The 17,130-nt window shown below is 41.8% G+C and overlaps 1 protein-coding gene across 15 annotated transcripts in view; it reads left to right on the top strand.

The window, feature by feature from the left end:
• The window catches only part of CASK (calcium/calmodulin dependent serine protein kinase), a 357,176-nt gene that overhangs the window by 283,001 nt on the left and 57,045 nt on the right, over positions 1-17,130 (top strand). For all 15 annotated transcript variants that reach the window (XM_019823738.3, XM_019823747.3, XM_019823745.3 and 12 more), the window contains 2 exons: positions 9,826-9,903; positions 12,405-12,485. In XM_019823738.3, coding sequence (XP_019679297.1) covers positions 9,826-9,903; positions 12,405-12,485 — 159 coding nt within the window. The remainder of the gene's footprint in view (positions 1-9,825; positions 9,904-12,404; positions 12,486-17,130) is intronic.

Below are 17,130 nucleotides of genomic sequence, written 5' to 3'. Positions count from 1 at the left end.
AGCTTGTCCCTGGTCCCAGTGTTTCCCATTCTCTTTTTATGGCACCACGGTCAACTTTACCAGAAGGCAAAGGAATGTTCCAAAAGCCATCAAAATGCAACAAGCACTGATTCTTCTTCATGCTGTTCTCAAGGAAAGGAGGAGTTTTCCCCCAGAAAGGAATGTGGTATGCTCCCTTGAAGAATATTTGTTGGGGTTGGCTTGAAGCATTCATCATAGTTGCTTTCTTCTCTTTGTGACCCTTCACACATTATCTCATTAAAACCTCTTCTGCCAGATCATTTTGTTCTTTTTTTTTTTTTTTAATTTTTTAAGTGTTTGTTTATTTTTGAGAGACAGAGACAGAGCAAGTGGGAGAGGGGCAGAGAAAAAGAGGGAGACACAGAATCTGAAGCAGGATCCAGGCTCTGATCTATCAGCACAGAGCCTGACACAGGGCTCAAACTCACAAACCATGAGATCATGACTTGAGCCGAAGTCAGACACTTAACCAGCTGAAACACCCAGGCGCCCCGTTTGTTCTCTTTTAACTTGCCACAACGGAAATTCACTTTTGCTACAGTTTCTTGTACAAATGCTTGGGGCACCTGGATGGCTCAGTCGGCTAACCATCTGACTTCAGCTCAGGTCATGATCTCACAGTTAGTGGGTTTGAGCCCCACATCAGGCTCTGCGCTGACAGTGTGGAGCCTGCTTGGAATTCTGTCTCTCCCACTCTCTCTGTCCCTCCCCCAGTCATGCTTGCTCTCTCAAAAGTAAATAAATAATAAAAACTTAAAAAACCACACAAATGCTTAGTGCTTACCTATGCAAAGTAAAAGTCACATCATAAGTTAAAAATTATTGTCTTGCCTCAGTAATTTAATACTATGTGACACACTTGATGTAAATGCTTTCTTGCAAAACCACAAATTAATAAGACATTCATTTAGTTTAAATATTTAACTATTATCGTAGATGCTTCAGAGAAGCACATTAGGAAATGAGGTTTCAACACTCTTTTAATGTTGTTAGTAGTTTGTTGTTTTTTTTTAATAGAAAAGAAATTCACATCCTAGTGACATTCCTCACAGGTGGGCAGATGCTTGGATCTGGTATTAAAAAAGTACCGTATTTCAGAAGGCTTGATGAAAAGTGAAATAAAGTAACTGGTTTTTCCTTATGCTTTCTTTTGCTTACTCAAGAATAGGCATGATTTGTTTCTTACAGGGCTTAATTTTAGAGTTCTTTGCCAGCTGAAAAAGGCCGACAGAGCAGTCATGTCAGGTCATCCGAGGCCACTGCTGGAGTTTCTCAGAAAGAGCTGTCAACTGCCCAGAATCTGCCACAGTGGCTTATATTGTTAAGCCACCAAAAAGGAGAGTCTTTTTAGACCGAACTAGGAGATCAAGCAAGTCTTAATTTCCTGGTCTCAAAAAAATCCCTGTAAGTGCGATGTTCTAATGAATGGGCTTGAAACAAAAGCAGCTCTGAACACAGACAACTGTAACCTAAACCAAACGAGGGCCTCCTTTGGGGGAACTTTCACTATCAAAATCCAGAGTATCTCACATCCGTCTCAAGAACTCTTGAATTGGCCCAGATGAAGTGATTGCTTAGTTTGCTATTTTCTGTCAGAAGAAAACTTGCATAATTGAGTGAGTTGCAGTAGCATATTCCCAAGCCAGCTGGGTCCCTTCTTAAGACCTCATCGTGATTCTCTGAAGCTTGATTTAAGCTAACATTTCACTGCTCTACCATTAGGCTAAAGCTTTCCTGGGGCATCTAACTCAAAGGCTTCCAGGAACATTGACCTGAAGACAGCAAGTTTGTGTATGAACTTGAGCAGGAAAAATAGATATTTAGGTCTCAGAAGATTGTTCTTCAATCTCTAATTTCATAAAACCGTCTCCAGTGCTGTAGCTGAATAGCAGTTCCTTATAGTTTAGTAGTAAACCACCTTTCCCTAGCAATTGGCCAGATTTCATATGTATTTTTTAAGAATATTGTTGGCTATTGATAGCTGACCTGCTGGGTTCACCAAAAAGATGTGACGTTGCAACTTGTTTCGAATCCCCCATCTTCTTCACAGACAATTCACAGAAACGGTAACGAAAGTTCTTAATAAGATAGCCTGTTTCCAGAGCAAGTCGTTTCACTTCCCATTATCATTGCACAGTGTGAACTTGTGGGCACTCTCGTTATCTGTTTTACTAGGATCACAGGCACATTTCATTACATACCTTGGGGCTAAATAAATATTTGACACTTGAAAACTTGAATTCCTTTCCAGCAGGGGACTTCTTTGGTCCATCTGAAGTAAGTGGTCAGAGGGGGCTTGCTAATGAACCTCAACAGAGTTCCCTGCAGCTCTATAAACCCATTCATTATTTGGCCCACATCTGCAGTCTATCTGCAAATGTTAAATCTTCTCTCAGCCAATACACATTCTGGTCCTGAGATTGGGTTTTCTCTGTGCTCAAAAGTTCGTGGGACATATAACCCAGCGATAGTGGTTTTATGCAGTTCTCTGCCAACCATTCCATTTTTTTACACGTTGATCTTGCTAAATGCTGCACATAAAGTAGGAGCAAAACAAACACTTCTATTTGAGGACTAGAAATCGGAAGAGAGCGAGACCTGATGGAATATTGTCTTTAAAAAAAAAAAGGAAACTTGGTTCATTGTGTTGAACATAAATACAAAGTGGCATCTTAACTGATCTCGTCTTTAAGTTTGGAAGTACAGTCTCAGGAGAGTTGAATTGATTATTACCACCAACTTTAGACTGCTCTGTTTAAAATGGCCAATCTCAAATAGAGAATTGTGGCCTCCTAACAGAACTGTGCTTCTACTTTCTTAAGACGGAAAGATGAAGCGCGTCCACATAGTTGTGTGTGGTCATATCTGACCCAGTGCCAGAGAGCAGCCTGTCTGAGACAGTGTGAAACAATCTGTTCCCCTTCCAGCTGTTCACATTTCCTCGTTTTGCTGTGTGTGTGTGTGTGTGTGTGTGTGTGTGTGTGTGTGTGTTTTAATAAAAAGTGCTGAAGTTGGTAACCTTAACTTCATTGGAAAGAGAAAACAGCAACAGATTTGCTCTTGTTTTCTCTCTAGGGATAATTTATGAACATTCTTCCCTCCCTCTGCCTCGTCCTCTACACCTCAGCTTTACAAATACACGCGATATCTTCAAACTCATGGTTGCTGGAGGGTAGGGGTGGGTGTGGAATGGGTGAAATAGTGACGAGGATCAAGGAGTGCACTTGTGATGAGTGCTTGGCAATGTTTGATCACTGTATTGGTACACCTGAAACTAATACAACACTGTAGGTTAACTGGAATTTTTAAAAAGGGCGGGGGGGAGGAAAAAGGGTTCAAAAAATAGGATTCTTGGTATCTTTAAATTTCAGGAAGGCAAATAGCAAAAGGAAATAATATTTTGTCATTCCAATCCACCGTGAACTTAAGCTTCTTGAGCAGGGGTTGGCAAACGACAACCCAAATCCAGGCCAAATCCAGCCAGCCACCTAATTCTGTAAATAAAGTTTTATTGGAACACGGCCATGCCCATTCACCTATGGATTGTTAATGGCTGCCTTTGCATACACAGCTGAGGTTGAGTGGTTGACAGAGCCCTTACCGCCACAAAGCCTGAAATATTTACCATCTGGCCAGGAAATGTGTAGAATTCTAGCATTCTTTAACCGGGCAAGGCTTGCAGTTGATTGGCTAATATCTTTCAAATCCTATTATTTTGTATATTTTTTCCAACAACCTGCAAATAGAGTTTTCTACAGTTTGTTCCCCAAATATTTGCTGATGGTGTCTCCCTGGCATAAGACTTTGTGTGTTACTGAATTCTGATACAAGCCAAGGGAATCTGATATGAGAGAAAGGACAGTGCCTCAGGAGTTCATGGTCCAGTCCCTGCTGCTCTGGCTGCAGAATCCTGAGCATGACACTTCACCTCACTGGACCTCAGCTTGCTCCTTAAAATGGAGGAGCTGAAGAGACAGATTACCTTTAAAAAAAAAAAAAAGTGGAGGAGCCAAATCATGTCAGTCCTCTTCCACCTTGAAAGTCTGAAAGTCAGGTTGAAACACACACACACACACACACACACACACACACACACACACACACAGTCAAAATATATTTAATTTTGAGGGAAAGTTCTTAACTATGCAAGAAGGACCAAACATAAGTCATCTGGTTCCTAAAGAAACAAGCTAAGAAATAAGTATTCCCAGTCTGTTTATTTTTTTGTTACTCTGAATTTTTTTTAAATATCTATTTACGGTTCCTAGGCACCAGCTCAAATATGCCTTTATTTTTTAAAGAAACATGTATTAAACATCTCCTGTGTACTCAGCCCCTTTTGGGGTGCTGTTACTAAATGTCAAAGAACTCGAGTCTGGTCATGGAAAAGAGAAAGCAGCCCTTAAACAGCATGTTCCAGAATCCTGTCCCTCAGGCAGCCAGCGCCCTCTTGGCCATCGATGCCCTTGGTGTGGCAGGTGTCCAGAGGTTGGCTCTGTCCCGGACTCTGCATCCCCAGTATACTCTGCAGCTTGCCTCAGCAGCACCTTCTCAGCTCCTGTCCCCACATGCTACCTGACAGCTACTTACTTCCAGGTCCCTTCGCTCCATGCAGACAGCCCTCTTGGACAGGGCTCCATCAAGATGGCCGCAGCCAGATCACACTGTGAGGCAGTTCCTTGACTCCTGGGAAACACACACACACTCTACATGTGTGGGCTGCCCTGCCACTGGCCTCACCCTGCTGGCAGGGACAGCCTCCAGCTAGGAAAGAGGCAGGCGTCAGTATCTTTTCACTTGCGACCACAAACACCACCCATCAAGCTGCCCCAAGGACTCTCTCTCACAAAGGGCTCCTACCCGGTGCACCAAGACGAGCCCCCTAAGTTGCTGTGACTCCGCAAGCATCCCTCCAGAGAGTGAGATAGTGAGCTCTCGTTACTGGAACCTCCCGTTTCTGCACATGGTTCCTTTGGAGCATCCACCATCTTCCACTTGGCATGAAGAAGGAGGCAACTCCCTCTGTCTTCCTACCCAACAAGAAGGAAAGGGGGATCAAACACTTGGTCTCCTCATCCTGTGATTCCTACAGACTCCAGGCTTCTGAATAGACAGAACAGGGCATTAGGGTAAGTTGGGGAAGGGCCATTTTGGCTGCCTTTCAGCAAGCCCTAGAGGGATGGTCTGGTGGCTTTCTAGTAGACTTGGTACCACTTACTTCCTATTGGCCTTAGCTCTGGGCTCCAGCTCAAAGTCCAAGACAACAGTTGAAGTCCCAGATTACATAATCCTAGATATTCTTTATAGTAGCTGCAGCCTTCCTTTGTTCTCAAAACCCAGCCACCTCTCACTTGCCCCCACGCCTTCATAAAATTCCACCTAGACTTGAACTTTGAATCCATAAGAATGAGAAGTTGAAAAGCTGCATATTTCAGACTACTGTTTTAAAACACTAATGTTAGGAGCGCCTGGGTGGTTCAGTCAGTTGAGCATCTGACTCTTGATTTCAGCTCAGGTCATGATCCCAAGTTCATGGGATCAAGCCTCGCATCAGGCTGAGGTACACTGAGTGTGGAGCCTGCTTGGGATTCTCTCTCTCTGTCTCTCTCTCTGCCTCCCTCCCCCTCCCCCTCTGCCCTGCTCTCATAATCTCCCCCCCCCCACAATAAAATACTAATGTGACATTGCATTAAAGCTTTCCTCCATTCATGACTTTTTATTTGCTTGCCTTGCTACATTTCTCAAATGGTTTGTGTTTGTTATGGGTACCCCCAAAATTTTGAGTCTCTAAGGCAAAAACACACTCATGCATGCACATTCATATAGTCCCCACCCTGGGGCTGGCTCACTTAGTGAGTTGATACTGCCTTCCAGTTGATACCACTGAGGACCAGACTACTCTCAGGTACTCAACAGGACCAAGCTGGCATAGGTTTCTGGGCCTTTGGTTATATAAGTCTTTAAAATTTGTGAATTCTTTGAAGACAAGAACTGTCATCTTTTTCATTTTCATAACCCCAGTAAATAGAAGTGCACTGCCTAAGACACAGTAGGACCTCAATTTGTGGATGGATGCATGGATGCATTAGTCAACAAGGAATCACTTCTTCCCACTGATGGTGACATAGTGAGTCCCTTGCCTGCCCCTTCCTGCCTCAGTTCTTACTTGCCCTTTTGGTCAACGAGCAGGCAGTTGAGATTCATGATCTATTCTTTCTTTTTTTTTTTTTTAACATTTAGTCATTTTTGAGAAAGAGAGAGAGAGAACAGGGGAGGAGCAGAGAGAAAGGATCTGGATCTGAAGCAGGCTCCAGGCTCTAGCTGTCAGCACAGAGCCCAACGCGGGGCTCGAACCCACAAACCGTGAGGTCATGACCCGAGCCAATGTCAGACACTTAACTGACTGAGCCACCCAGATGCCCCAAATATTCACCATCTATTCTTAGCTGTCCATTGCATCCACCGCGTGCCTGGACTCCTCCAGTCCTGGGCTCTCCTAGGGACTGGAGGGGCAAAGGCCCATGTGCACACCTCAGACAGAAGACTCCTTCTTTTCATTCCTTTCTACTATTTCTGCCTTGATAGGAAGCACTCAACCTCTGCCTCATCCCACCACTAGTTCCACCGAACTTTGGGTGAATATGTGATGAACTGGATCAGACCAGTCCAAAGGAAAATTTGGGGAAGATTTGGTCTGAGCACTCTTTTGAAAATGTTGAAATTCCAAGCATCTGTATGCCACCTGTGAAGTTGCTGTAAGGCTAGAACGGTGGTTCTCACTTTATTACTCTGTGCCTCAGTTCCTCATCTGTAAAGTGGGAATAATAAGGGTATCAACCTTACAGGGTTGTTTGAGATTAAACAAGGGAATATAAAGAGTTTTGACAAATAACTAGTGTCTAGTAAGTGCTCAATAAAAGTAGCAATTCGGTTTTGTTTTGTTTTAATTTATATAGTTTGAAAGACAGCAGGGGAGGGGCAGAGAGAGAGAGAGAAGAAAAATAGCAATTGTTATTGTTGGTACTACTACTGTTACTCTCAAAAGTTAGCACTTGGGCATAAGATTTGCAAATACCAAGGAGTTTATTAAAATATAGATTTCTGGGGTACCTGGGTGGCTCAGTCAGTTGAGCATCTGACTCTCGGCTTTGGCTCGAGGCATGATCTCATGGTTTCACAGGTTCAAGCCCCACATCAGGCTCTGCACTAAACGCAGAGCCTGCTTGGGATTCTCTGTCTCCTCTCTCCCTGCCCCTCGTCTGCTCGTACTGTCTCTATCTCTATCAAAATAAATAAACTTAAAATATAGAGATAGGTAGATAGATTTCTGAACCCCCTTTTCAAATTCTGATGTGGGAGGTCTGGAGTGGGGCCCAGGAATCTCTGTGTTTAACCACTCCAGCTGATGTTGCTGCAAGTGTTCAAGAAACCACACGACGTAAGACCTAGGAAATTTTTGTAACTTCTGGTTCCTTACTTTAGAGGGGTTGTTTTTTTTTTTCTATTTTACATTGCGCGGATGTGTGTGTGTGTGTGTGTGTGTGTGTGTGTGTGTGTGTGTGTGTATCTCTCTATAGGCTAGTCTGGGAACCTAACACTATGCATAACATTACTGCTATGGGAAAATACATTCCCAAGTTCCAAATTTCAAAATTTACAGTCTTTAGATATAGAAACCATTCAGAGGATGAAGACTCCACATGTGTATTCTACAGAGATTTGGGTGAACTTTTGTGAACCAGCTGTATATTACTAGTTTCCTAAATGTTAGTACAGTTGACCTCTAAACAGCACAGGGGTTTGAGGACCCAATCCCTGCACAATCAAAAGTCCACGTATAACTTTGGCTCCCCAAACACTTAACTACTAATATATTAGTGTTGACCAAAAGCCTTACCAATAACACACTGTTGATTAACAAATATTTTGTATGTTATATGTATTATATATTGTATTCTTCCCATTAACTAAGCTAGAGAATAGAAAATGTTAAGAAAATCATAAGAGGGGGAGCACCTGGGTGGCTCAGTCAACTCTTGATTTCAGCTCACATCATGATCCCAGGGCCCTGGGATTGAGCCCTGCATCAGGCTCTCCACTGAGCATGGAGACTGCTTGAGATTCTCTATCCTCTGCCCCTCTCCCACTTAGGCACTGTCTCTCACCCTCTCTCTTGCCCTCTCTCTCTCTCTCACTCTCACTCTCTCACTCTAAAAAAAATAATAAGTCTTTAAAAAAAGAAAATCATAACAGGGGAGGTGTCTGGCTATGTAAGTTAGTAGAGCCTACCACTTTTGATCTTGAGGTCATGAGTTCTAGCCCCACGTTAAGTGTAGAGATTAATTAATTAAAAGATCCCTTCTCATTTCTAGAGAGTGAGTGAGGGAGAATAGAAAACTTGTCAAGAAACTCCCTGTACCTAACACACTGGCAAATACATACATAGATTTATATAAAATTGTAATATAAGCTCCAGATCTGATGAGGGTACAGGGAGATAGGTACACAGTGCTAATGGGATTATAATTGCAGCAACGTTTAAACAAATAAGAGAAATACATTTAGAGCACTGTATTGTATTTATTGGAAAAAAAAAAACACAAGGAAACCCTTACAGTTCAAACCTGTGTTGTTCAAGGGTCAGCTGTATAATATTTTAAAGAGAGCATTTTACTAGACTACTTACACTATGCATTTAACCTCTGAGTATCACATGATGCCATCATTTAAAACTAGTCACTGCTTTATCTTCACATTGTTCTCATTAGGCATCTTTGTAATTAATTAATGTACGTATTTATCGTAAGGCATTTTTATGTATGGTGTGCCCCAAACACGTAGAAATCATAAGGCTTTGTCTTGTATCAGTATAAACAAACCTAACCGTAACGTGAAAGATGTGTACAGGCAGTATTTGACCTGCACACTAGCATTGTGATGCACAGTAGGAAGGAGGGAAAAAAGAACTACACCAAAACAACCCCAAAAAATCCCCACCTATTTTAGAGAGGTTAGGAAATAGACATGGCAGCCTAGCCAAGATCATTTTTAACTTTTCACCTTTCAAAGCAGACTGTCGAATGAGCCATTTCGTTTAAGGTAGAAATTAATATTTTAATCTTACTTCTACCCTACCGAGATTATTCTTTAAAGAATGAAATCACTTGTCTTCAGAAAGGCAAATTTTGGATCAGTCAGACTTGTGGGGGTTTCAAAATATATTTAGATTCTTTTCAGTGTCTTCTCTTGCTGTGTGAATTTGCAAATTCAAAAGGAAAAAGTCCACGTCCTTGATTTCCTGCTAAAGGATGCCAGCACTGATACTGTTAATAAACAGCCCTAGTAAAACAAGCATAAACCTTTTGTGAGAACATTCCTTCCTATAAGGAGTTGGGTTTGCCCTTTCCCAAGATTTAGATTTCTGTGAAAATTCTTTTAGATGTGTCTTAGCTAGAAAGCATTCTTTCATTTTGTTCTGTATCCATGTTACTGAATGTTGCTTCTGTCAGAGGCGAAAAATACTGCAATTCTGAAATAATGACCAATTTTAAATAAGAAGAGAAATTTTCCCATTGGCAGAATTTGAACCATCTATTTAAAGATGATTTTCTAAAAAGTGACACATAAGACTCCTATTGCACCAAGTTTCATTGAATGAGTAAGAGATTATTGAGAAGACACCACCGAAAATCATCAGCCAGCTTTCGTAAGAGGAAGATATGGTGTAATGAAATGATAAATATGAAGCTCTGAATTTTTGCAAAGAATTATGAGTGTTGATTGGATTTTCTTCTTTGCGTTTAGCTGTATGACAAAATCAACACAAAGTCTTCACCACAAATCAGGAATCCTCCGAGCGATGCAGTACAGAGAGCCAAAGAGGTAAGTGATCTATCTTGTAAATGTTATCTGGGTGTCCTCTTTGCTACCTTTATTGAAAACATTTCTGCTGCACAGTAAGAGGTGGTTTTCTTGGAGTCACAGCTGGACCATTATACTCAGATTTAGTGTTTCTAAGTTTATCACTGAACATTTTACATACAGGAAAGAAAGAAAAGCCTCAGCGGCAACGTTGCCTCGATTTCTAGTTCTGGTTCTGCTATGTAAACTTGAGCACGTTAATATATCAATTGTACTTCTCTTTTTTTTTTATAAGTAAGTTATTTTACTGCACTTGGTAGAAATAGGTTATGAAAATTAGAGTTGCTTTTTTAAGGTGGTAACATTTGGAGGTTAATTAAACATCTATAGCAATTAAGTATACTCAGTTCAGAGAGAAGTCATTTCCATAAATTGTCAGTGTACATGGCTGTATCCGTCACAAACTTTTTTTTTTAACTTTTTGTAAAATTCATTTTTATTTACTCCATACCCAGCATGCGGCTCGATCTCACAACCCCGAGATCAAGAGTTGCACCCCCTACTGCCTAAGCCAGCCAGATGCCCCAACTTTTTTATTATAGAAACATGATAATGCAGAAAGTTTGGATAAATAAAAATCCATCCATAATCCCTTCACCCTAACACGGTAATTTTCACTTTTGTGTATATACTTCCAATCACTACCGTTTGCATATACATTTTATATAGCTGTAATCAAAGCGTATCTTTTCTTACCGGACATATTATCATTTTTCCAGTGTTTATAATTGTTCTTCACAAATACAAATTCTAATGATGGCATAAATCTTCTTTGCAATCACTGAATTATAATGAATTAGCAATTCTTCCATTGTTAGACATCTGGGTTTTTTCTTCCACTTTTTGATGTTATAAAAATCTTTATGCAAATTAGCATTTCCCCTTTAAAAAACTATTTTTATAAAGTGAGACTACTAAGTGAAAGGCACGAAAGACCTAATCCATTCCCTATCCATAAGGGATTAAACACAACAAGACCAAGGGGGCGCTGCTGGGCCTGCACATGTGGTCAAGCGCACCAGCCCAGGAGAGCTTCTCTCTGACTTAGGAGACCACACCTCGCTGTGGAAAATGATAGACTGTGAGAATAGCAGGGGACCAGAGAGAACACACAGTTTCATCCTCAAAGCCTAAAATGCACCAAGGAGAAGCTGCTTTTCTGCATTAAACAGTACAAAGGAACAGCATAACCAGCACTTGTCAAGGGTTCCTTTAGATAAGAAAGGAATCCTGTAGTATTTGGTCTTTTTTGTTCTTCCCTGAGGAGGTAATGGAGTGGCACTTAGGTATGCCAGTGAAACCTAAGCCTTAGGTTAAGTGACCTCTGAATGTTCGTTCCTGCCCCAGTATTAGATTCTCCAAGGTGAGGTGAGACATTCCTCTGGGCAGATGACTTGTGTGCCCCCTGACACCCAGTCCCGTTGAAGCAGTCTTTGATTGGCTCAACTTTGGGAATTTACTACAGTGTGTGTAGCTGCTCTATGAGGGGCGCCTGGGTGGCTCAGTCAGTTAGTGTCTGACTCTTGGTTTCAGCTCAGGTCATGATCTCATGGTTTGTGGGTTCGAGCCCTACATTGGGCTCCGCACTGGCAGCGTAGAGCCTGCTTGGGATTCTCTGTCTCTCTGTCTCTCTCAAAATAAAGAAATAAACATTAAAAAAAAATTAACTACTCTGTGAGCCCAACCATCTACAGTTAGAACCACAACAGGTTTACTCTGGGGGCGGGGGGGGGGGTGGGCGGGAAAAAAAGAGGCCCCTGGTCTCACATCACATAGTCAAACTGTACATGGATAGACTGCATCCTGGTGGTAAGATAACTTTTTGAATGGAAAGACAAGTTTTGTGTTCTTGTTGTTGTTTTTAACTGCACTCTTGGATTCCCTGGCAGTGAATCCTGGGAACTATTGGCAGAGGCATGGTTTTCTCTGATAAGTGTGGAGAATATCATTGATTCTGCCAGGCTGCAAGGAAGATAACTTGAGTGTTTCTCTTTTTTAAAAGGTTTTTATTTGAGCCTGTGTCATTTTAATCTTTCTAAAAGGAAAGACTGTTTTGTTAATATTTTTTAAAAGCTGCTATTAACTTTTATTACAGATTCATTTTGGTAGTGAGTTTGGAAAAAGATTTGTAGACATATTTTCCCATTAAGTTAATTAAGTTACTTACACCTGTAGTAAATCTGTATAGTGGACATGTCATTTTGTTTTGTATTTTTCAATAACCTTTTCAGTTACAGTTAGGTAATGTAGTCAGAGAAATTATAGCGATTTGTTTTATTTTTTATTACCATCAACAGAGTCCTTTTATATTAATAATCTTTATTAATACAGCGATGAGTTTTTTCCAAACTAACTGTTTTGCCTGCCATAAAAATCTGTTCATAATTTTTCATTGAAAAGAATCCTCGATTTTCTAATGCTGGCATCCTATTTATACTGTTGCCATCTTGCTTATTTTTTAGGTATTGGAAGAAATTTCATGTTACCCTGAGAATAATGACGCAAAGGAGCTAAAGCGTATTTTAACACAACCTCATTTCATGGTGAGTGACAAACTTCCGTACAACTAAAACCTCACTTTCAGAAGAAGTTTCTAATCTCCTAAAATGTAGCCGTCTCCATCAGATATGTCGTTACACGTTAAGATCCTTTTTGTTTACTTTGTGTCCCAGTCCTAAAGATGTCATTCCTGAGGTAGCTCCTCAAGGACTGTGTGGTCATCACACAAGGGGTTTGCTTCCTGCCTGGACGGTTCTTAAGTCACTGGAACTGTTTCTGTTACTTAAACCACAGAGAACTCAAATTGGAGACAGTTTTCACTAATAAAAAATTCTCTGAACCTAGGTGGTTTATTGGAAGAATACCATCTCTGGACAATGCAGAACTCTTGCACTTTCTTCAGGCATTTCTACCATATGGGAAGTGGAGACAGCACGTGCAGTTAGCCAGTCATGATAACGCTAAACAGTTAAACAGAACTCAAAATAGATGGAGATACCTTTCTGTGGAAGTAGGTCCAGAGTTGTCTACTTAACTTCAGTTCAAAAGCATGATCACAAATAGAAATTCATGTTGAATATAACATTTTTAAAACATTATCGGGACACCTGGGTGGCTCAGTCAGTTAAGTGTCCGACTTCGGCTCAGGTCATAATCCCACAGTCTGTGGGTTTGAGTCCCGCGTCGGGCTCTGTGCTGACAGCTCAGAGCCTGGAGCCTGCTTTGGATTCTGTGTCTCCCTCTCTCTGCCCCTCCCCTGCTCACGCTCTGCTCGCTCTCTCTCTCTCTCTCTCTCTCTCTCTCTCTCTCTTAAAAATAAATAAACATTAAAAAAAAAACATTATTCATATCAGGGGCACCTGGGTGGCTCAGTCAGTAGAGCATGTGACTCTTGATCTTGGGGGTTGTGAGTTTGAGCCCTACGCTAGGGGTAGGGATCATTTAAATAAATAAATAAAACTTAAAGAAATTAAAAAGAAAAAAACATTAGCCACATCAGTATATGTGGGATATATGCAAAGAGTGGAAAATCCAGGTGATTACCCCTTGGGAGAAAATGTGACTTAATAACTATGTTCTTTAAAAAAAAAAAGGGGGGGGGGCGTCTGGATGGCTCAGTCGGTTAAGCGGCCGACTTCGGCTCAGGTCACAATCTCACGGTCCGTGAGTTCAAGCCCCGCGTCGGGCTCTGTGCTGACAGCTCAGAGCCTGGAGCCTGTTTCAGATTCTGTTCCTCCCTCTCTCTCTGACCTTCCCCCATTCATGCTGTGTCTTCTCTCTCTCAAAAATGAATAAACGTTAAAAAAAAAAAAAACAGACTATGTTCTTATTACTACTATTGAGGTGATACTATTTATTTATTTATTTATTTATTTATTTATTTATTTAGACTGAGGGAGAGAGATTGCAAGTGGGTGAGGGACAGAGAGAAGGAGAGAAAATCCCAAGCAGGCTCCACACTCAGCTTGGAACCCAACGCAGGGCTCGATCTCATGAACTCTGAGATCATGACCTGAGCCAAAATCAAGAGTTAGACACTTAACCAACTGAGCCACCCAGGTCCCCCTGAGGTGATACTTTTAAAGTAACATTAGCACTATAACAGGTATATCAGTTAAGGTGAGTTTTGCTGTACATGGTACTTTATGATACAGTGTTTTTAAAACTTTAGCACAGCCATTGAAATAGAAATTTCTCCTCAAAGTGACCACTTAGAAGTAATTACCATATCCACCCTAACTCTCCCACCCATGCATTGAAGGCTGAAGTCAAGTATAATCCTTGAGAATATTTCACCTGATTCCCCTATGACATCAGCTCTCTCCAGTGAGTGACAGGAAATCAGGTTCTGCACCTGCAGGTGAATGAATTCTTACAACTTCAGTGTGTGAACATAGGATGCAGCTCAAATCCTGCCTCTGGCATCAAAATCTCTCCTAACACCTCTGCAGGCCACATCGACCTTTCTCTTCTGTAATTCCTTCTGCACTTGATTGTGTTCGCCTGGGGAACATTCTAATACGTGCCGGCCTGCCAGAGCAGGTCCCTTCACCAATGAATGAGCACAGCTCAGCTCAGCTTTGTTGTCCTCACTGAACTTGTGATCTCATTTAATGGTTGTTATTAACTGTTTTATAGACCAGGAAAATGAAGAGAATACATACCTTAGTAGTATCCTCAAGCTTGAGAGATCACAAATATTAGGACTTAATTACCCTTAATATTGTTCCTGATGGTTTCACAAATGTAGGCCATGTTTCCCCAGATCATGATTAATTCTCCTTTTGTGACATCATGTCTTATGTCGTGTAAGAGTGGAGAGAGCTCTGGGTTCAGCCTTGATGCCGTAGCCCTGTGAATTCTGACTCCCTGAGCCAAACTCACAGAGTTGGAATAATTACGTAGGTGTACATTACCATGCTTAGCACAGTGCCTGATGTATGCTTCATGTCTAATAAATGCTCACTAATGAATATTAGTTGTTTACTCCCTGGTGTCTTATCATGTGTAGGGTACATAGTAAGTCCTCAGCAAAATATTGAATAGATTACGAACTTGCCCATTTGCAGACTGGTTAGCCTTGCCCCAACGGACTGTCCTGTGCTGTGCAAGTGCTTCTCATAGGTAGAAACCTGTAGGTTTTGAACAGACATGTCTGTCTATAAGTTGCTAAGTAACCTGTTCAAGTCATAGAACAAGGGGCACCTGGGTGGCTCAGTGGGTTAAGCGTCTGACTCTTCACTTCAGCTCAGGTCATGATCTCAGTTTGTGAGCCCCACATCAGACTCCATGCTGACAGTGCAGAGCCTGCTTGGGATTCTCTCTCTCTTTCTCTCTCTCTCTCTCTGCCCCTCCCATGCCCTCTCTCTCTCTCTCTCTCCATACATAAAATTTTAAAAAGTTTAAAAAATTAATAGAATGAAGTTACAACCATTTGATACCAGTAGATCTTTCAGATTTGACATAAGCCAAATAAAGAAATTAACATATGCCCAAATAAGCTTTTTTTTTTAAGGTTAAGTTGTTTTGTTTTGTTTTTTCAAAATCATTAAAGGTCAGATTAACCCCATGTCTCACAACTTACTCACCTTTGAGGCCTTGATTTATTTTGCTTTTCTGAAGTCAGAGAGAAGTTAATATACGCATTGCTATTAGCAAACATTTTCAAAATAATCTTTTAATTTCTGAAAACCTAGCTAGATGCTGAAAAAACATTTTCATTCATTCATCAAATATGTAAACGCCTACTCTGTGCAGGCGTCAAGCTCGGCACTAAGGACAGTGGTGAATAGGACAAACAAGGTCCCTGCCCTCATGGAATGTCTATTGTAGTGGGGATGGGGTGCAGGATGGATAGGTGGGCTGGAGACATACAGTAAACAAGTAAACTAACAAGATGGGGGCACCTGGGTGGCTCGGTCGGTTAAGCGTCCGACTTTGGCTCAGGTCATGATCTCACGGTCCGTGGGTTCGAGCCCCGCATCAGGCTCTGTGCTGACCGCGCAGAGCCTGGAGCCTGTTTCGGATTCTGTGTCTCCCTCTCTCTCTGACCCCCGCCCCCGTTCATGCTCTGTCTCTCTCTGTCTCAAAAATAAATAAACGTTAAAAAAATTAACTTAAACTAACAAGATAATTTCATATCATGATAATAACTATGAAGAAAAAGAGAGGATAGTGGGGCAGAGGTGATAGTAAAGTGGGAGGTACTTCAGGCAGTCAGGGGAAAGCCCCTCTGAGGAGTTAATACATGGGCTAAGAATTGTTATCTGAAAGAACCAGCTTTCTGAACACCCAAGCGTGGGGAAGAGTAAATGCAAAGGCCCAGAGCAGGAAGGAGCTTTGCAAGATCAAAGTATAGAAGTAAGGCTATCGTGGCTGGGATATAGCAAATGAGGGAAATAATGGTGTAAGAAGAGCTAGGAGAGGTTGGCAGAGGCCAGGCCAAGTTAGGGTCTTTCAGGCCGTGGTAAGGAGTCTGGATTTTCTCCTGATTGCAGTAGGGCAGTACTGAGTGACTGCAAGCAGGAAAATGTGATCAGATCCACACTTGAAAGATCCCTGCGGCTGACGTGCAGAAAATGGATTCTGGTGGGGATGAGAGTTAAAAGAGGGAGGCCAGTTGGGAGCCTGTGTGAGTGGTGGTAAGGGCTTGGAGAAGGAGGGGCTGGTGGAAAATGGGCAGACTGGGATTCATCAGTGGAGATGGTTAGACAGGACAGGACTTGCTGATGGTTGGGATGTGAGGGAGTATGGCTAACCCCATTTTACAGTTCAGACAGGAAATTGTGCCCTAGAAAGGTAACGAGGCTTGCTTGAGGTCGCTCACCTAGTAAGCAGCCTTGCTGAAGTTCAAAACCCAGATCTTGCTGGCTCCAGAGCTATGCTGTCAAAGTTGTTTGACCTGTAATGAGGACCCATTTTCCTATAAACATAACTTGAGCTCCCTGGTTATTCCCAAATAAGCATATGTTTAGATAATATCCCATGTGGGAAATAGAGTTCTGAGCTATATATACTATGTTAAATAAACTTGTACTGCTGGAGCTTTTTTTGTCTTGTGAGCATTTTAAAGTCATGGTTTCGGGGCGCCTGGGTGGCTTGGTCGGTTAGGCGTCCGACTTCGGCTCAGGTCATGATCCCACGGTCCGTGAGTTCGAGCCCCTCGTCGGGCTCTGTGCTGACAGCTCA

The sequence above is a fragment of the Felis catus genome, chromosome X (genome assembly GCF_018350175.1).
Source record: "Felis catus isolate Fca126 chromosome X, F.catus_Fca126_mat1.0, whole genome shotgun sequence".
Classification (NCBI taxonomy): Eukaryota; Metazoa; Chordata; class Mammalia; order Carnivora; family Felidae; genus Felis; species Felis catus.
The sequence above is the reverse complement of the archived record's forward strand: the minus strand, read 5'-3'. Positions and strand labels throughout refer to the sequence as shown.